At 36.0% G+C, this 21254-nt stretch overlaps 1 protein-coding gene across 2 annotated transcripts; it reads left to right on the top strand.

Annotated features, from left to right (window-relative positions):
• The first annotated feature begins 14464 nt into the window (after positions 1-14464).
• LOC146914297 (beta-amyrin 11-oxidase-like) lies at positions 14465-21254 on the top strand. 2 transcript variants are annotated; one of them, XM_085720667.1, is made up of 8 exons: positions 14465-14726; positions 14870-15341; positions 15445-15708; positions 18800-18889; positions 19002-19080; positions 19580-19668; positions 19968-20089; positions 20891-21254. In XM_085720667.1, exons 1-8 carry the CDS (start codon positions 14494-14496, stop codon positions 21009-21011), a joined length of 1470 nt encoding a protein of 489 aa, XP_085576793.1. In that variant the 5' UTR covers positions 14465-14493; the 3' UTR covers positions 21012-21254. The 2 variants fall into 2 exon arrangements, with proteins under 2 accessions (XP_085576793.1, XP_085576792.1); XM_085720666.1 differs by having other exon boundaries at positions 14472-14726; positions 19562-19668.

Below are 21254 nucleotides of genomic sequence, written 5' to 3'. Positions count from 1 at the left end.
TTCATGGATGGTTTCTCTGGCTACAACCAGATACGAATGTCACCTGAAGACAGAGAAAAGACGTCCTTCATTACTCCATGGGGAACGTTCTGTTATAAAGTGATGCCGTTCGGCCTGATAAATGCTGGTGCTACCTATCAAAGAGGTATGACAACTTTGTTTCATGATATGATTCACAAAGAGATTAAAGTATATGTTGATGATATGATTGTGAAGTCAAGTGATGAAGAGCAGCATATTGTGTATTTGAAAAAGATGTTTGAAAGACTGAGAAAGTACAAGCTGCGGTTGAATCCTAACAAGTGCACATTCGGTGTACGATCCAGAAAGATGCTAGGCTTCATTGTCAGCCAAAGAGGCATTGAAGTTGATCCTGACAAAGTTCGAGCTATCAGAGAGATGCCAGCCCCTCAAACTAAGAAGCAAGTCAGAGGTTTCCTCGGACGTCTGAATTATATTTCAAGATTCATATCTCACATGACTACTACCTGTGGACCAATTTTCAAATTGCTCAGAAAGAATCAGCCTGTTGTATGGAATGATGAATGTCAGGAAGCTTTTGATAGCATTAAAGAATACCTGTTGGAGCCACCTATCCTTGTCCCGCCAGTGGAAGGAAGGCCTTTGATTATGTATCTGTCAGTGTTAGATGATTCAGTGGGCTGTGTTCTCGGTCAGCAAGATGAGACTGGTAAGAAAGAGCATGCCATCTACTATCTGAGCAAGAAGTTCACCGACTGTGAGACTCGGTATACAATGCTTGAAAAGACTTGTTGTGCTTTAGCATGGGCTGCCAAACGCCTGCGTCATTATATGGTGAATCATACAACTTGGTTGATATCCCGAATGGATCCAATCAAATACATCTTTGAGAAACCTGCTGTTACTGGAAAGATCGCACGTTGGCAAATGTTGTTGTCTGAATATGATATTGTGTACAAAGCTCAGAAAGCAATCAAAGGAAGCATCCTTGCTGAGCATCTTGCTTGTCAACCTCTTGATGATTACCAGCCGATTAAGTTTGATTTCCCTGATGAAGAGATCATGTATTTGAAAGCGAAAGACTGTGAAGAACCACTGATCAATGAAGGGCCGGATCCCAATAGCAAGTGGGGGCTGGTGTTTGATGGTGCTGTTAATGCTTACGGTAAAGGGATTGGAGCCATCATTGTAACTCCGCAGGGGCACCACATTCCTTTCACCGCTCGAATAACCTTTGAATGTACCAACAACATAGCCGAATATGAAGCATGTATCTTGGGCATTGAAGAAGCCCTTGACCTGAGGATTAAGCACCTTGACATCTATGGAGATTCTGCACTTGTTATTAATCAGATAAAGGGTGAATGGGAGACTCATCATGAGAAGCTGATCCCTTACCGTGACTATGCCAGACGTCTGTTGACATACTTTACCAAGGTCGAGCTGCACCACATCCCTCGGGATGAAAATCAGATGGCTGATGCTCTTGCTACTTTGTCTTCTATGTTTCGCGTCAATCACTGGAATGATGTGCCCGTAATCAAAGTACAGCGTCTTGATAGACCCGCTCATGTGTTTACTATTGAAAATATGCCAGATCAAGCTGACAAAGATGTGAATGGCAAAAAGCCTTGGTATCACAACATCAAACAATTCTTGCAGAATCATGAATATCCACCTGGTGCTTCCAACAGAGATAAAAAGACCTTGAGACGATGGGCTAGCAGATTCCTTCTGGACGGAGAAATCCTATACAAGAGGAACTATGACATGGTCTTGTTGAGATGTGTTGATAAGCAAGAAGCTGAGAAATTGATGCATGATGTACATGATGGTACTTTTGGGACCCATGCTTCGGGTCACACCATGTCAAGAAAACTGTTAAGAGCCGGCTATTACTGGATAACCATGGAGCGGGACTGCCACAAACATGCTAAGAGATGTCACAAATGTCAAATTTATGCTGACAAGATTCATGTGCCTCCACATGCTCTCAATGTTATATCTTCCCCATGGCCTTTCTCTATGTGGGGCATTGACATGATCGGAAGAATCGAACCAAAAGCTTCTAATGGACATCGTTTCATCCTAGTGGCAATTGACTATTTCACCAAGTGGGTTGAAGCAGCCTCCTATGCAAATGTGACCAAGCAAGTGGTAGTAAAGTTTATCAAGAATAACATCATCTGTCGATATGGTGTTCCCAACAAAATCATCACTGACAATGGTTCCAATCTGAACGATAGCATGATGCAAGCTTTATGTGAAGAATTCAAAATTGAACATCACAACTCTTCTCCTTATAGACCTCAGATGAATGGTGCAGTTGAGGCCGCTAACAAGAACATCAAGAAGATTGTTCAGAAGATGGTCACTACTTACAAAGACTGGCATGAGATGCTACCTTTTGCCTTACATGGTTACCGTACTACAGTGCGCAGTTCAACCGGGGCAACTCCTTTCTCTCTTGTGTATGGCATGGAAGCAGTTCTCCCTCTGGAAGTGGAGATTCCATCTCTTCGAGTGATCATGGAAGCAAAGTTAACTGAGGCTGAATGGTGTCAAAGTCGGTATGACCAGTTGAATCTGATTGAAGAGAAACGTATGGATGCTATGGCTCATGGACAGTTGTATCAAGTGCGAATGAAGAATGCTTTTGACAAGAAAGTCCGACCTCGAGAATTCAAGGAAGGCGAACTTGTATTGAAAAGAAGAATAAGTCAGCAACCCGACCCAAGGGGCAAGTGGACACCTAACTATGAAGGTCCTTATGTTGTCAAGAAGGCTTTCTCTGGTGGTGCTTTGATTCTTACACACATGGATGGTGTTGAACTCCTAAATCCTGTCAATGCCGATATAGTCAAGAAATACTTTGTCTAAAAAGAAAAGAACAGCGTGGTAGGTCGAAAACCCGAAAGGGCGGCCTAGGCAAAAATGCGCTTCCCGGTGGGTCGAAAACCCGAAAGGGCGATCCAGGCAAAAGTTAGGGACAAAAAACAATGAATATGAAAAATTCGCTGAGATTGTACGCAACTCAGGCAAGAATGAGCGCCTCGATGAGCCGAAAACCTGAAAGGGCGGTTCATGCAAAAATGAGGTTGACAATAAAAGACAAGTAACTATATCCGGCAAGTCACCATCACCCCTTGGGGCATCTGCAACTGTCAATGGTCGTCTTCATCAGAGGCTTCTGTACTTGTGAATTCAAAATTTCTATGAAATGTAGCGGTCATCGTGTTCAATGTATCACCAACCAATAAAATTACCATTTTCCAAGCTTTGTAAATCCGTGAAGTCATGCCTTTGGCTGACTCTCACTCTTCTATATCAATTTGAGCCTGTGCTGTTGTTTGAAACTCTATTTTTCTTTCTATTTTCAATGCTACACACAAAACATTTTCTTTCTATTTGATGACGTTAATGTCTGAAACAAACATCTTTGAAAACTAAAAATCTTTTTCTGTCTATTCTGAAAACAAACTTGAGCAACAAGGTACATTTCAATGAAACATGCATGAATAAATGAGTGTCAATGTCCATTTCAATACATGTTACAAGCAGGTTACTCCCCAGGATGATCTGTGGTCAATGGCAAGAATGAAAAACAGAATGAAATGAAAAATGAAAAAATACAAATGAAAAGCTCGCTAAGTTGAAAACCCGCAAGGGCGGCTTAGGCAAAAATGAGCACCCCGCTGATTGACAACCTATGAAGGCAATTCAGGCAAAAATGGGGCAATGAAAAGAATCTTTACTCCCCGGTGAATCGAAAACCCGAAAGGGCGGTTCAGGCAAAAGTGGGGTTTGAAAATGAAAATGGAAAGAATATTGAAAAGCATTGACCACAGATGCGAACATCCAATGTTTACCCAGCACTGACACGCCTAGCAACGGCGACCTGTATCCAGGGAACTTTCCAAGGCTATCTCCTCTACAAGTTTTATTGCCCTCAGCCATGGTTTTGATACGTCTTTCAACGACGGTCTCTCCAAAGAGGTTTTCCCCTGTGAATATGTTGCAGCGCGAGCCACTACGTGCCCAACCTTCCAATGTTTTGTCTGCCTTTGTGAAACTTCTCTGTCAAGTTACAAACCAATCGTGCATTTCAAGCATTCATACATGCATAATCATGCATTTTATGTGCTCATACATTCAATAATCTTGTTATACCATACATACATGTTGCATGTCCTGTCAAGTTCAATCCAATTTCCAATTTCAATCCAATTTCAATTGCAATTCCAATCCAAATTTCAACTGCCAAACTCAATTTCAATTCCAAATTCATCTCCAATGTCAAATCCAAATCAATTTCAACTGTCAAATTCGATGCAATCTCGACTTTCCAATCTCAATTTCAATTTCAATTGTCAAATTCGAAGCAATCTCAATTTCAATCCAATGTCAAATTCGAAGCAATATCCAATCTCAATGTCAATGTCAATGTCAATATCCAATGTCAATGTCAATGTCAATGTCAATATCCAATGTCAATGTCAATGTCAATGTCAATGTCAAACGACAAGTTCAATTCAGAGAACAGTTTGTACCCAGCTTATGCTCTGTTATCGGTCAAACGGCAAGTTCGATCTAAAAGAACAGTTTGCACCTTCCTACACGATGTGGGGATGATCCAGCGGCAAGTTCGATCCAAAGAACAGTTTGTATCTACCCTTTTGTCTATATCTCCAGCCAAACGGCCAGTTCGATCCAAAGAACAGTTTGTGTCTGCCTATCTGTTTGTATTTTCAATCAAGTGTCAAGTTCGATCCAAAGAACAGCTTGTATCTGCCTATATGTCTATGTTTCCTGTCAAGTGCCAAGTTCGATCCCAAGAACAGCTTGCACCTATCTCTTGTTTTGTATTCCTTGGTCAAGTGGCTAGTTCGATCCAAAGAACAACTTGTACCTTATTTTCTATCCCCTGGTTTGTCTACCCTGTCAGTGTCCACCTGAATCCCCAGTGACATGACATGTTCCATATACTCCAGTCGTTTCTCTTGCATTCATAATCGAAGTATTGCATGGCATTCATGTTTTGAAAATCTAAGAGCGTATTTTTATGTCCAAAAGCAGTGCAAATGTTAATATTTAAGTATCTTCGTCCCGTCAACTCTAAGACTTCGTCTCTTGACTCTCCGGACAAAGAAACTTAAATAGGGGCAGCTGTTATACCCTAATTTTGGACCTAAAAATACTAACTCAATTCCTCTCTTTTTGTATTTGATATGTCTCTGATCAATTGCATCTTTCTCTGCATTCTATTTCAATGTTATTTGCAAAATTCACATGCAAGGGTATTTTAGTCATTTCCTATGTCAAGATTTCTTTCAATCTTTTAAAAGTTTGTTTGAGTCCTTTTAAATAGTTTGAATAAGTCCTTATTTCATTCTATGTCAAAATCCATTTTCAAAATTGCATTTAAAGTCATTTTGAGTCAGTTTTGCCCCTAAGGGCATTTTAGTCTTTTCCTGTGTTAAAGCCCTGTTTAAATACTAAAAATTGTCTCTGAGTCTTTCAAGTTGGTTTAAATAAATTGTTGTTTCATTTCTCTGTTAAAAATCCATTTTAAATTTGCATCTGAGTCATTTTCAGTTGTTTTAGCCCTAGGGGCATTTTGGTCATTTCACGCGAAATTTTGGCAGAGAGAGGTTACTTTAAAGTACCTCATTTAGGCCATTGGTTCGTTTTAGTCCGTTTTGTCAAATTTTAACCGTTTCACTTTACGTTTAGTCAAATTACCATTTTTATTCCAATTTTATTTTTAGTTTTTTTTTAAGTCCAAAGTGTCCAAAATTACATCCAAGTCCTTTTTAATTTTTCTTTTTTAGGCCTTTTAATTTCGCATTTTTGCATATTAGTCCTTTTTTGTTTCAATTTTTTCTTAAGTCTTAAAAATTGCATATCAGTCCAGTCCTCTTTATTGCAGATTGGTCCTTTTAGTTCTTAATTTTGCAGAAAGGCCCTTGGGTCCAAAATTGGTCCAATTTCGAATCAGAGCAAGTCCAGTGCCACATGTCATGTCCACATTGGTCCAATAGTACAGTTGGCAGCCTATAAAAGGCCCCAATCATTGCCATTCCATTCAGATGTGAACAACTCAGCAAAAAATCACAAACACAATATTCATTTTCATTTTCCAGAAAAGCAAATCAAAACCCCAAAAATCTCAAGAACACGATGAAGGTTGAAGCAAGCTTCAAACCCTAACCGTTTTCTTCATCCTCAATTCCAACAAAATCATCGAATCCATATCCAAAATTCATCAATTCATACAGAATCAAGTACCACAAGACCATTAGAAACAGCAATTTCATCAAGAACGAAAAGAACGATCACGAACCCTAATCTTCCAAGAATCAAATTCGAAGCTAGTTCTTGACGGTTCTCAGTGATTCTCTACAGAATCTTCATCCCTGAACCGTCTCTTCTGCAATTCAAGCTCCAATTCGTCACGGAGGTGACAAATTCGAACGATCACAGAAGGAAGAGAAGAAGAGAGAACAAGTTGAAACGGTACCGGTTCGAACAAATTCACAGAGGCGAAGTAACGAGAGAAGAAGAAGTGGAATTGCACCGATTTATTTTCGGTTTCAACGACAACAAATCACTTACCAGAGGAATCAGAGGACTGCGCAAAGTTTTCCGAAGCTTTTCTCTACGTTTTTTCTCCGATTTCATCACAGGTATGCTCTTAATCTTCTCTCTTTCCTTCCAAGATCTCAACAAAAGTGTATGTAGGATGTATGTTCGTAAATCGGTGTAGATCAAAAGATTTCGAACTATTTTCGCCAAAAAAGTTTTAAAATCTGAAGATATGTCGAAACCGAAAGAGTTTAAGCTCGATCTACACCTATTCGTTGAGTTCTTGTATTTTTAAGCCTTGAGTTCATGTTTATTGTGAAAGAGGAAGTGAGATAGGCCTCAGATCGGAGAGTTTAAGTGTTACGAAGGTAGAAGGCGACGGAATCGTCGCCGGCGGCGGTGAAACCCGCCGGAGATGTAGAGAGAAGGGAGAGCATCTTGCTCTGTAACAAACCCTAGAGAGAGGAACGAGTGAGGGAAGTGAAGGCTGAACCGGCCTCAAGTGTTTTATAGGGCGTGAACCGGACCGGTTCATGTAAACCAGTCTGGTTCGCCCTGGTTTAGTCTCTGCTTGCTTTCTAACCATTAGATCTATCGTATGATGTGCTGTACGGTCTTGATTGGAACTTTCTGTGTGCCTGCGCTCGCTTATTGTGTACCACGCGCTGTCAACCATCAGATTTAGGGTTTTGATGGATCTGGATCAATCCAACGCCTCTGAGGCATCTGGATGATCCGGATCCAGCATTAGCCTTGGGCCTGGGCTCCTTTTTGCTGCATTTTCGTTTATACCATATGTTTTTTTGCTATTTTGGAACTGTAGAGTTACTAATTGCACCACTGTCTCACCTTAAAGTCTTGTGAAAAATTCCTAAAAAAATTCTATGTGTTCTTGAGTGCTTTCTTGACAATTTTTTGGTGTTTTTATGTGTTAAGTTTTGGTTAAAAAATAGGTAATATTTTCTTGTTAAGAGTTTACCATTGTTTGTTAAAAATTGTGAAATTTACATGTTTTTTGTGGTTAAAAATTCTCTAAAAAGCTCCAAAAATCTCCGTACATATTTCATGATAATTTTGTGATGTTCTTGTGATAATCTTGCATATTAAAGATTGGTAAAGACAATGTGGCAAATTTTCCTACTATTTTGTCATATTTTGTGCTAAAAAAATAAATGAAAATTTGTGTGATTTTAATCCCAATTGCTTGGTGAATAATTGTAACCTATACCATTTGATTCCATAGAGTTTAGCCACTGTTTGTGTTTGATATTGATGCATGAGTATGAATCTTGATTAGTTACTTAGCTTACAAGTTAGTTGTGTAGTTAAATAATGCAAACATGTTTAAAGTTTGTCTTAAAATGCCAAGTAAATCATGTTGCCTTAATTCCCATTCCAAGACTTGATTCTAAACCCTTAAAAATGTATTGGAATGTGGGAATTATAGACCATATGGTTCTTGTATTCTATGAACAAATTTTAACCATGCTTGCACTCATTTTGCCTTTATTTTCTATCCTTTATGTTCTAGTGTTTCTCTTACTTTATTTCCTTTGATATCGTCATGTGTTACTAACCATTTCATTTCATGTCTCATATTCTCCATAAGCATTCCCATTTCATTCCATGTCTCATCCCTTTCTCCCCTTTAATTTCTTGCACTTTAAGTTTCAATTTCATGCAAAAATTAGAATGTAATAATTAGGAGTTCTTGTAATATTTTACTTTTATGCCACTTTTAATTTCTTGGCAAAGAGGCCATAGAATGTATCTAGGCCAATGATGTAAAGGACAATGGACTCTAATGATGTACACCGACACAAGCACCGACACATGCACACACACCACTTTAGGTATATAGCTAGAATATGCATGTTTAGATGTATGTTTAGGATTGTATGTTTAGATGAATGCCTAGGATTTACACTTAGAAAAAATCATTTTCCAAAAAATATGAACAAACTTCACTCAAATGGCTTTCTTAATAAACCTTGGGATCAAAATCCCATTGTAATTTTTCCTTTTATTTTCTTAATCAAATTTCAATGAACTCTAATCATGTTTAGACCACATTTTGCAAATGACTAATCAAACCTCACCTTTTCTTAAATTCTCATGCCCTTGAGGCCTCTCAATCTCTATTCTTCAAAAATCCCATTTTCAAACTTAAAATCAACCAACAAAAACAAAAACATTTTTGGAAGAGAACTACGGTGGATTTGATCCCTTAAACGGGTACGTAGGCAAGGAACAAAATTCCTTCAATTCAAATAAAATAAAAATTCAAACACTTTCTTCTCCCTCCAATTCTTCACCTAGAATACCTTTAGGCTTAATATCATCTTTCAAAATAGCATTTAAAAATAAAGCGTGCGCGTAGAAATTAAAGACGGTTCCTATAGGATACTATAGTCGTTATGGGTGCCTAACACCTTCCCGTAGCGAAAACAACTCCCGGACCTCGATTCTCAAGGGTTTTGCTTACTTTTTCCCTTCCCAAGAAAAAATAAGATATCACCGGTTTAAAAGGTTCAAACGTAATCAATGTTTGACACCCGAAAACCAAGATAAAACAGATTCCTGCATTGAGGCTCAAGAGCAAGCCAAGCAGAAGCTGGAAGATTGGTTGAATGGAATAGAAGAGAATACTGGAGATGTTGAAGTTCTTGGTACTTGGGTGAAGAATCCACTCAGTATCAGAGGCAAAGAACCTGATGAATTCCTGCCTAAGGAGCTGCATCTGATTATTCCTTCTGAGATCCTGGAGAAGATTGATGCACCTAACCTGGCTCTAGCTCAGGAGAACAAGGTGCTCAAAGAAGAAAATGACAGGCTTGAAACAGAGCTACTAGAGCAGAAGCTGAAGATATCAAAATTGGAAGCTGATATGCAAGAAGCCAAGATCAGAGAAGACAACTACAGAAAAGATATGGACAAGAAGTATGCTGATGTTCAAGAGTTTCTGAAGAAGATTTTAGAGAAATAAGTCAAACCCATAGTTGCACATTTTTAGCTTTTTTTTTTGTCTCTTTAGGCTTTTAATATTCTTTGATCATCTCTGCTTCTGATTTAGTTCTTTTCGCTTCTGATATTATAAGCTTCTGAATTCTTCTTGCTTCTGAAAATCTTTAACTGTTTATACCTTGTGTGTTATTATTTGCTTTGATAATAATGCTTGCTATGCTTGTTTATTTAATCTTTGAAGATGGTTAATATGCTTTAAAATGATTTGAATTATGCTCTGAACCTTTAATCTTATGTTTTTCTCATCTCTTCTTTTTGTTTATGTCTTTTTGCTAATGACAAAAGGGGGAGTATATGTGATAGTATTTAAAGGCTCTGAGCCCAATTAATAATATTTGAAAATTTTGAAAAATTTCTATCTTTTTGTTTTACCTTTAAAAGGGTGTATCAAAAAGGGTGAAGTATCAAATTTCAAATAAAATTAATTGAACCATTCTTCTTATCTATAAGTCAATTCTTTCAATTTTTTTAAGCTCTGATATTATTGTGCGAAAAATGAATTTAATTAACCTGGATAGAACTTAGGGGGAGCTTACAAACCTCACCTTAAAAAAAAAACTATCAGACTCAGGGGGAGTTAGAGCTTACAAACCTCAGAAACCCCAAAGTCAACTCGTTAATTAGATTAACAACAATTGACCAGTTTTAAATACTATTGTTTGTCATCATCAAAAAGGGGGAGATTGTTGGAACAAAATGTGTTTAACAATGAACCTCAAAGAGTTTTGATGCTAACAAGGTATTAAAAATTGTAAATTGGACTAGCTAATATTTGTTCAAGTGTACAGGACCACAGTTAAAAAGTTACTTCATTAATTGGTTCTGAATAAGCAAATAAAGAGCAAAAGAAAATGAAGCTTAGATGATTCTGAAGGCAATACGCTCATGAAAGTAAAAGCGCTCCTGAAGTCAAGTTGCTCCTGAAGAAATAGTGCTCCTGAAGAATAATGCTCCTGAAGACAAGAGGTCCAGAAGCCACATTATCAGAAGCTGCATCAAAAGAAGCTGCCTCATCAGAAGTCATTTCACCAGAAGCTGAAGATCAACTGGATTTGCAAAAGATTCAAAGATTGAAGAATCTACATTGCAAAAGCTGTCTATTGGATTCGAAAACATAGCAGAAAACTAGTGGAACATTGCAACGGTCACTTCAAAGGTGTATGAAGGCATGTGCTTGCAATTTTGGACGAAAGCGTTGACATTGTACCTCTGTACGAACTGTACAACCACCTTCTCCACTACTCTGTTTTGTGTCCACGCTACAAGACAAGAAAACAACTTCAGAATACGGCTTCGCCTGCAAAGATGTTCCTTTGGATAAGGAATGGATATCAAATTTGTTCTTCATAGGACAACAACCAAATCAGGCAAAATATCATTGGTGAAAGATCAAGCTTCAACAACGACTCATTGGTGTGCTGGCAATTTCACAACGTCTCTTTCACACCTCTATATAAAGGAGTGAAGACTTAGAGTTTTGGTAATGCAAGAACACTGAACGAAAGACTCACAACATTTTTACAAGTGCCAAACCTCTGCTGAAATTGTTCTGCATTCACTTAGAATTTCTGTGTCTCAAAGTCATATCTTAGAAATTCTTAAGTCCATTGAGTCTGTATCTGATTTATATTGTGAGCACCTCTGATTGTATATCAAGTGTTCAACCTTAAACAATTTTCTATGTAATTTTGTTTAGTTAGAAAGTCTCTTGCAGTTGTGCTTGAGCAGGAAGTCTCTTGATTGTGTTCTTGAGCAAAGGAAGTCTCTAGCTTGTGTGCTTGAGCAAAGGAAGTCTCTTGCTTGTGTGCTTGAGCAATTGTAATCAGATATTACTCTTAGTGAAATCTCCTTGGAAGTGCAAGGGGGACTGGACTACTTCCGGATTGTGGAAGGAACCAGTATAATTGCTTTGTGTCGTTCTTCTTCTCTCTCTCTCTGTTTTATTCCGCTGCATTTAGATTCTGATCATCACTTCAGAAGCTGTCTCACTTAGCTTCTGATCAGTGTGTTCAGTTTTTAGGAGAAACGAAGAATTTTTCAAAACACAATTCAACCCCCCTTCTTGTGTTTTTCTCACCTTCAAAGTGTAGGTCTACCCAAACAGGTAATACAAAAAAATTAAAACAACACATAGGGATATGCCTCTAATTTATCCTAAAACTAATCAAAGGTCTTAGTACAGTGAATGGATTGTCCGTCAACACAGAAGCGAGTCCATGTACCATCAACTCCCTGCAACGAATGACAACAAGCTAAACAACTCTTTCAAACCCCACAGTCCAAGTCAAACATAGTGATACAAGGATCTTAGGTTATAACCGGCAAATGGACTTGTCCACCTTCATGGACGCAGATCCACGCACAACAACTCTCTGCCGTAGAACACCCGAAAAAGCAAGCAACATAACCCTTTTGAGCGACAACAACCGCATGGTAAAACTAAATCAACCCAGATTTGTGATGATCCAAAAACACCAACACGCATATGCGAGTATACCCGGTGATAAGCAGAACCTTTACCGCCTTTGAGGGTGGTGGTGGTTTCAAAAAATAACCAATAACTGAACCTAATGGTGCAGATTCAGCAACAACGGATTTACCACAAACCGACCTAGATCCATGAGGATCTGAGTCCATCTACAACATGAATAAAAACACAACAATTGGGCAGAAACAAAACCGGATATGGATCCCTAAACCATCTTGAATCAACAACTAATCATTTAAGAAAAGAAAAAACCCATCAACCCGAACAAGGATTGAAGGTTACACAACGACGGCGATGGTAGAGGAAGGCATCCCCACGTGAATCGACGACCATCATGGGTTTTAAGGGTGATGCAGTCTGGAGACGTCGCACCACCAACACGAAAGGCTACATCTTGGTGGTGAAGAAGAAAACAAAGTCTCCTCATTATTTCATGTTTTAAGTTATAATTTGTTATATCCCTCTATTATAAAAGTCAATGATTTTTTATGGTCCCCCATCAACTTAAATGATGTGGCATCCTCATTAATAATGTAGAAGTGAGTTGCTAGTAGTGAGTTGGCAAACAAGTAGCCATGTCATTAATGTTGTGATTTATTTAATTACTTATTTATACCCATATCTAGGGGTTTCTTCATCATGTTATATTCTTCCTTCTTTCTTTCATTCTGTTAATGTTGTTTTTGAATTTCCAAATTGTTATATTTGGATTTTCAAATTCTATTATCTACCGAAGTTGTTACTAGGTTGAGTTACGATCAGGTTGCTCTATTTAAGATGTTTCGTGGCACTGCGTAAAATGTGCAAGACAGACTATCAACCACACCGCCTCCAGGATAAAACAAGCCCAGCTACAACTGTACGATTAACTACTGCATTGTAGATAACCATTCGAGAATTACACCTCCAATATGGTACCAAGACCATTCTTTTAATACTGAAACCACCTTAATATGGTACTGTTACCACTCTATTATGGTGCTGAGACCACTCAAATATGATGTTACCACAATTCTAATTATTATAAATTCTCCAACTATGATACTATGATCACTCAAATATGGTTTTACACCATTCTAACGTCTAACTTCTTCAAGAGTTGAAAAAGAATATATTTTAAGATCATTCATAATTTTGAAGGGACATTATACCGAAGAAAGAGACTATGATATATCTTAAATTATTATTTATTCTGAAGGACATAAAAATATCAAAGGGACTATGAACTTAAAACCATTCTTAATTCCGAAGGGACATTAAACTGAAAAGGGACTATGGTCTTAAAAACACTCTTAATTCCGAAGGGACAGAAAAAGGAGATGAAGAGAAGAAAGACTCGTTAACACAAGTCAATAAAGGGAGAAGAGAGAAAGAGTTCCCGACAACTCAATGAAACTCTTTGGTGTAATTTTTGAACTTGGTGAACTCTCCTTTTATAGGGAGAGTTTGTAACAAATTTGGAGAAACATAAGAATTAAGTAAACTTAAAAATTAAACAACCCACAGATCAGCTCAAGTAACAAACTAATTGGATAAGTTCAAAAAGAAACAAACTCATAAGATTAGCTGAAACAAACTAATGAAAGAAAGATAGGAAATTCAGTTGGATTCTTAATCTATCACAACAAACATAACCTAAAATTATGGGAAGTGATATCCATGAATAAAGAATAATAATAATAATAATTATTTTCTATCATTATCAGGTATTTAAAATTAAATACCACTATTTAAACACTACTAACGTGTGTGTTCTATTTTATGTGGGACCCCCACACTCTATTCTTTCAATTCACACAACACTATATCAAAGTTTAATTACTTGGTGTTTAATCTTCCAACCTTCTAATTTCTTTCCATCTTCACACCAATGTTCCAGCAGTTAAATAACCAATTTCAAATAATCAACCAACACGAAAGGCTACATCTTGGCGATGAAGAAGGAATCGTTTAAATTGATGGGGGACCATAACAAATTAAAACAAAGTGGGGGAACAAAGCAAAGTTCTTTTGGTTAAATAGGACGTTATCACTGAATATGCCATCATATACAATTCAAAGTCTCCTCATTATTCACAACAAAGGATATTGAAAATGCAAAATTAAACAGATCTCATGTGCTAAGCTATATCAAGAGGAATCTGACTACCAAAAACTACGCAAGATGGAACTTTCGTATGGACAAGTGGGATTAGAATTCCACTGACAGTGTATATATATATTTACTATCATACTTGTGATACTTACCGTTTTTCAAAGCCAGCTAATTGCAACTTGATATAATATAGACATTAAAAATAAGATTTCAAAGGAGGTAATGTAACTATATATATATATATATATATATATATATATATATATATATATATATATATACAAGAAGAGGAGTGGATCCAAAGAAGTACCAAAGAGAAATGGAAATTCATTTGGTTTGCATAACCGTTGCCACTTTGTTGGCATGCTACATTTTCACTAACAAATTTGTGAGGAATTTTAATGAGTGGTATTATAATCTTAAGTTTGGAAATAAAGAATATCCACTACCTCCTGGTGACATGGGATGGCCTATTATTGGAAATCTATGGCACTTCTTCAAAAGTTTTTCATCCGGTCAACCGGATACATTCATCGAAAACATTGTTCTCAAGTATATTTCATTTTTCTTTCTCATGTTTTCTTTGTTTTTTAGTTCATATTTTCATTTTAAGTGTTTCTTATAATGTTCCATGAATTACATCCATGACAATGACACGACAAAACCTGAATTTGAACTTGTTGACATTGTTTCAGATATGGTCGAACCGGTATCTACAAGACACACTTGTTCGGGGATCCAAGCATCATTGTCACTTCACCTGCAATGTGCAAGAAAGTGTTAATAGATGATGTGATCTATAAGCATGGTTATCCAAAAGTCACTAGAGAACTAACAAACAACAGATACTTAAGTAATGAAAACGGGCGTTTTAAACGACATGTCATGGCTCCTATCTTTGGTTACAACGCATTAGCAATGTACTTAGATCGTATTGAGGATATTATAATCGATAAGTTAGAAGAATTGTCTAGCATGAAACACCCTATCGAGTTCTTGAATGAGACCCGGAAGATTTCCTTTGAAGTCATCATTCACATTTTTATCGGCGATTGCGATCAAGGTATCTTTAAGAAATTTGGAGATTTATTTAAGGTTTTTGGTGATGGTGTGTATTCTTTGATGCTTATAAATGCTCCTGGTTTTTCCTACAACAAAGCACTCAAGGTTTATTTCTTCTATTTCTTATTCTATTTTTTCTTCATAATTATTTTTATTTGTGTTATGAATAAGTTTTAATTTCTATTTTCACTTTGCATGGTTATTTTAGGCACGTGAGAAGTTGATCAAATTAATTCAATCTATTCTTGATGAAAAGAGAATGATGATAGAAAATGGGAGGATTGGGGAAAAGAATGATTTTCTAGACCTTCTTTTCGAAATGAATGACAAGAAGGGAGAAAAATTAGTGGATGGTGACATTATTGAGTTTTTGTTAACGCTTCTATTTGCTGGTCACGAATCAACAGCTGTTACAATGATGTGGTCAATTATATATCTTACCCAAAATCCACTTTGTTTGAAGAAAGCCACGGTAAATCACATAAAATTTGTTACTTTAATTCTTTTTTTTTTTTTTTGTAGTTAGTTTTTTTTTTAACTGCAGAATGAATTTCATTGAAAATAATGAGAAGTACAATTAGCACTTGATCCACCTAAAATCAAATGTAAAATATATGTTAGTCTATCGTTTTATTGAACATCATATTATTCAAACATACACAAGAAGTAAAACAATTAATCTAACAATTAATCCTACGTGATAGATGCTTTGACCGAACATTTAGCCCGAAGATATGAGAAAGGTTGTTTCGATGCTAAAGGGCAAAGACGCGCCCCAGAAAGGGCTAATAAGCCTTTGTAGAGGGCTAAGCCCTTAATAGAATATTGCGGTCCACAGCCCCCCGAGCACGAGTATTGAAACAAGGCGAAGTGGTTTTAATTATGGTGAGCTTCATCCGACTTGGTCGCCCCTTATAGATATATTTTTATTTCGTTTCTAAAGGTATGCAATACAGCCTCCCAAACATGAGGATTGTAAGGGTGAAGTGATTAATTCTCTGATCATATTTAATCGTAGATTGGAGTGTTCCTAGTTTTTAGCGAAGTTGTCGAGTTGTTTTTTCTTCTTTGGGTGATGCCTCTCATATGGGCGAGGTTTCTTAGTACTTTTCAGATCCTCGTTTAGTTTTTCAGGCAACAAATAATGATTTATCATCTTTGTTTTAGAGCTTTCTTTTGTGCTGCCTTTTAAGTTACGCATTCGCTTGCTTTGGGAAGTTTTAATAACTTGTTGAATCAAGATATGCTCCCCTTTTGAGAGTTTTTACATGTTTAGGGGTTTCAACCTTCTTGATCTTTCCATCATGGGAAATCTTGCATTTTTAGTAATTTCAACCTTGTTGATGCTTTCGTTGTGGGAAGTCTTATATATTTAGGAATTTCAACCTTTGTCGAGTTACTTGTGGGCGTCTTTTTTATCCACTATTTCCCTTTTCGAGGTAAGTATTTATTGATTGCTTCCCTTCTCAAGGGGAAGTTTCTATTGGCTACTTTCCTTCTCAAGGGGAGGCTTTCGTTTTCCGCTTTAATTCCCTTCTTAGGGGAAGTTTTAGGCTGGTTGCTTCCCTTTTCATGGGGTAGTCTTACGCTAACAACTTCCCTTCTTGGGGTAAGACTTACGTTGGCCGCTTCCCTTCTTAATGGAAGTTTTAGGCTGGCTTTATCCCTTTTCAAGGGGAAGACTTACGCTGACGCCTTCCCTTCTTGGGTTAAGACTTATGTTGGTCGCTTCCCTTCTTAGGGGAAGTTTTAGGTTGGCCGCTTTCTTTTTCAGGGGTAAGACTTATGTTGGTCGCTTCCCTTCTTATGCGAAGTTTTAGGCTGGCTTCTTTCCTTTTCAGGGGGAAGTCTTACACTGACGACTTCCCTTCTTCGGGTAAGACATACGTTGATTGATTTTACTTTCGTGGATGAGCGTTGTCTCTGATTAATTCTTTCCGCAAACTGCAAATATTTTTGTAAGTAAGGTGCCTCGTTAAAAACCTACAAAAGAAATCTCAAAGGTTGAAAAAGGTTGGGATAACTTTGCGTTTAATCTTCATATTCTTAATGGCAGAACCATTGCTTCCATATGTATTCTTTTTCCATGTTTTGATTCTGGCGTGTTGTTTGGTGAGTTCTTTCTTAACCTAGCCCCTGGTGAGCTTGTTTACTTCCTGTCCATGATTTATCTGAAACATAACATTACTTCCAAACTTCAAAGTAACCATTATGGATAAAGGAGTCTTAATCTTATGCAATCATATTAATGGGAACTAATTACTCTTTGTCTTTCTCTTATTAACTCACCCATATTTTCTACTCCTCTTTCTATTCTTATTCATTTTCTTACTAGATTGGAAATAACTCTCTTGCCTAATTATCTTGTGCTTTTAGTCCTTACTCTTTCTTCTATTAGTTTGGAATTAAATCCTCTATTCAATCCTACCACTTCTCTTAAATCGAAATTCAACATTCCTTTCCCTTCCTTAATTAAATTTGAACTAACTCGCTCACTTCATTCTTCTACTTTATACACCTTCTCTTAGCTTGGAAACTAGCTGCCCCGTTATATTATTTTGTATATCTATCCTACTAAATTTGAAATAACTCGTCCACTTTATTATTTTATTTTATATTCCTTCTCTCTTTCTCATTTTCTCAATTTTACTCTTCTACGTGGCTCTTTTGTCTTTAACCTAATCCTTGTGTTTTGTTTATTAATCCATTATTTATGTCCTTACTAAGCAATTAGTCCAGTTCGCAAATTAAATGCTACATGAAAGGGGTTTATAGGAAAGATAGGTGGGTCAACTAGGCCACTTAAATACCAAGGTTTTCCTCGCCATAATCTCTCTCATGTGACCTTTCAATAATACTACACTTTACTTTTGTCATGGAGAACCTAGAGAAATTAAAGGGTGTTTAAATAATTTTGCTAATGACATTTTTTTTTTATGGCCCAAACATAAATAAAACTACAACTGTTATGCTCTCTTCATTCTGTTAAGTTGGTGCTACTTTAATTATCTTGTGTTCTGCTCATCTTTCTTTTTCTATCAAATTGTAACTAACTCACTCACTTCATGTTTTACTCCTTTTTCTTTTCACTCACTCATCATATTAAGTGTAAAATGTTGTTGTAATTATAGGCTATTGAGGAATAACATGAACTCAATTACATAGATCAAGTTGGAACTATTTTGTATGTTGATTATCCACCAATCATGTATGTTTGCACCAAAAAAATAGTTGGAAAATAAATAAAATCGAATAAATTTTGTAACCAAATTTTTTCCACAAAATATGAAGACTTATGTTCTATAGTAACAAGTAGTAACTAGACTTAATTTACTTTCATATATACAACATAATGGTACAAGTTTCTGAATGGTTTAGTCTAGTGCATTGTGCTAGAACATCAAAGGAGTATCATGCACTAGGTTTAGCAAAATAAAAGTTTCTTTGGTTATCAAAAATAGTAATTAACTCTTTTGTATTAAAAGTTTTTTGTTAAATTTGCAAAAAAATCATTACTTAGTGGAAAATAAAAATGCTAATCAATCATTGTCTTTATCTTGCAGGAAGAGCAACAAGAAATCGTGAAAGCAAGACCATCCTCCCAAAAAAGATTAAGTATTGAAGAAATTAGAAAAATGGTTTATCTTTCTAAGGTAAGAATACTAGGAAATGAAGTAAATATATTCTTGATGTAGAATTACATTGTAATCCAATTTATTATATTGGAAAAATTAAGAAAATATTGGATGTTTTCATTCCTTGCAGGTTTTGGATGAAACATCACGCCATGTCAGTCTTTCCTTTGCAACTTTTAGAGAGGCACCAACTGATACCAACATCAATGGTTTTTTATACTCTCTCTCTCTCTCTCTCTCTCTCTCTCCCTCCCTCCCTCCCTCCCTCTCTCTCCCTCTCCCTCTCTCTGTGTGTATATATAGGGTTTTGCTAGAAAACACTCATGAAGGTGTCTTTTAGCAATCAGGTGTGATTATCAACTTTGTAGTTATAACTTGCTAAAAGACACCTTCATAAAAATTAAAAATTAGTTGGTGTCTTTTAACAAATGCCTATAGGATAACTTGCTAAAAGACACCTTCATAAAATGTGTCTTCTAGCAAAACCCATATATATATATCTTCCATCTTAATCAAATGGTTAATATTTATTCCTATCATTCTCACATAAAAACATCATTCTCACTTGATATATATATATATATATATATATATATATATATATATATATATATATATATATATATATATATACTATCACGGTTATTAAAGGAAAATTATGAATGTAATATGTTCTTGTTCAACTTTTAGGTTATTTAATACCGAAAGGATGGAAAGTGCTAGTTTGGTTGAGAGCTATGCATATGGATTCCGACAATCACTCGAATCCAAAAGAATTTAACCCAGCAAGATGGGATGTAAGTAAGGTTCATATATAAGCAGTTTTTGATCGATGTTTTACATACATTAAAAACTTTGATAAATTTACTATGATATTATAAGAAAAAGTTTGTTTAACAAAAAGTGATGTAGCTAGTCCAAAATTTAGACTAAATACTGAAATTATTGTGGATTAAACTTTTTTTTTTTTAATATATGGGGCGGTGGTTAGTATTAAACTATATTTTTTATTGGTTTATTTTTTTCAATTTAGTGATTGTGGTTATACTTATAAGAGATTATTTTCATAATATAAGATGTTTGATTATATTCATAGGAATATGATCCTGCAACAGCAACTTTTCTTCCATTTGGAAAAGGACGACGAGTATGTCCAGGAAGCGACCTAGCGAGATTTGAAATAACAACATTTCTACATTATTTCCTTCTTAATTACAGGTTAGTATTGGTCTATTGTCATCTTCTTTTCGAAAAGAAAATAACCTTTTACAACTGAATAGTGTTAGCAAAACCCTCGTTTTAACACCCAGTCGTTAATTGGAATAAATTAATATGGTCCTACACTTTAAAAGTGAGAATCTCACATAAAGTTGTAGGATACATATCAATTTTATCGAACAAGAGAGTGAGTATTAACGATAGTGTTCAAAATAGAGTGTTGTCAGTAATCTTTATACGATAATAATTCTTTTTTGGGAAATGTTAACTTGTGCCCTTAAGGCACAAGATAAGGAACCTAACATAGCAACTTTTTGTTGAAATGTGTGCATTCAATTGAATTTTTGAGTTTACAATAAATAGAATGCACAAAATTCAAGGGAATATTTCTACTTTTGGGTTCCTTATCTTGTGCCCTTAGGGCACAAGTTAACAAGACCCTTCTTTTTTTAGAGGTACAATAAGAAGTCAGGTTAGTCATATATTGAAGAAAAAAAAATTCACAATAAATTATTGCTATTTACGGAATCCTTAACATATGTCATTAAAACACTTACTAGCATGACCTTTATTTTAATACCCCTCCCTATGCATTTGTATCTATTTTCTCATTTTACCTTGGGTAGCAAATGTAATTTGGGTGGGAAATGTGTCATACACATTTGAGTTATAAAAATTAACAGTTTTAGTCCCTCGACTTTATCCCCTTTTATAAAAATGACACCCCTTAATTTTGATCCGGTCAATAGAAATATGTTTTGAGAAATTGTTTGATTTATTGTTATTTCCCTTAATTTATAGGCTGGAGCGAATAAATCCGGAATGTCCTATCAGTTATTTGCCAACTCCTTCACCAACAGACAATTGTCTAGCAAAGGTCATAAAGCTCCATGGTTCTTCACTTGTTAGTACTACTGCTTAGCAATATCGAGATTTGGAGAAAATTCGGTTATAATAAATCAACCTTGATTTGCACTATGATGATGACTCTCTGTAGAGATCTATTATATGTATTTGATTTCCTGTTTTTTCCGCTTATGTGTGTCCAGGCATGTTATTGTTGAATACTCCTTCAGTTTCTTTTTACTTTTTGCATTTGCACAAAAAATATGTTCCTATTTACTTTATTCGTTAAAGTTCAATGAAACATTAGTTATTGATTTGT

Source organism: Medicago sativa, chromosome 6 (assembly GCF_051527215.1).
Source record: "Medicago sativa cultivar Bolivia chromosome 6, Bolivia_mono, whole genome shotgun sequence".
Lineage (NCBI taxonomy): Eukaryota > Viridiplantae > Streptophyta > Magnoliopsida > Fabales > Fabaceae > Medicago > Medicago sativa.
This window is presented reverse-complemented; position numbering and strand designations above follow the sequence as displayed.

Excerpts from the sequence above, each read along its gene's own strand:
- LOC146914297 (XM_085720666.1), top strand. The coding sequence starts at position 14,494 with ATGGAAATTCATTTGGTTTGCATAACCGTTGCCACTTTGTTGGCATGC. Across the intron at positions 18,890-19,001 it reads AAATGGTTTATCTTTCTAAG|GTTTTGGATGAAACATCACG; the intron begins GTAAGAATACTA and ends CATTCCTTGCAG. Across the intron at positions 19,669-19,967 it reads TTAACCCAGCAAGATGGGAT|GAATATGATCCTGCAACAGC; the intron begins GTAAGTAAGGTT and ends TTATATTCATAG.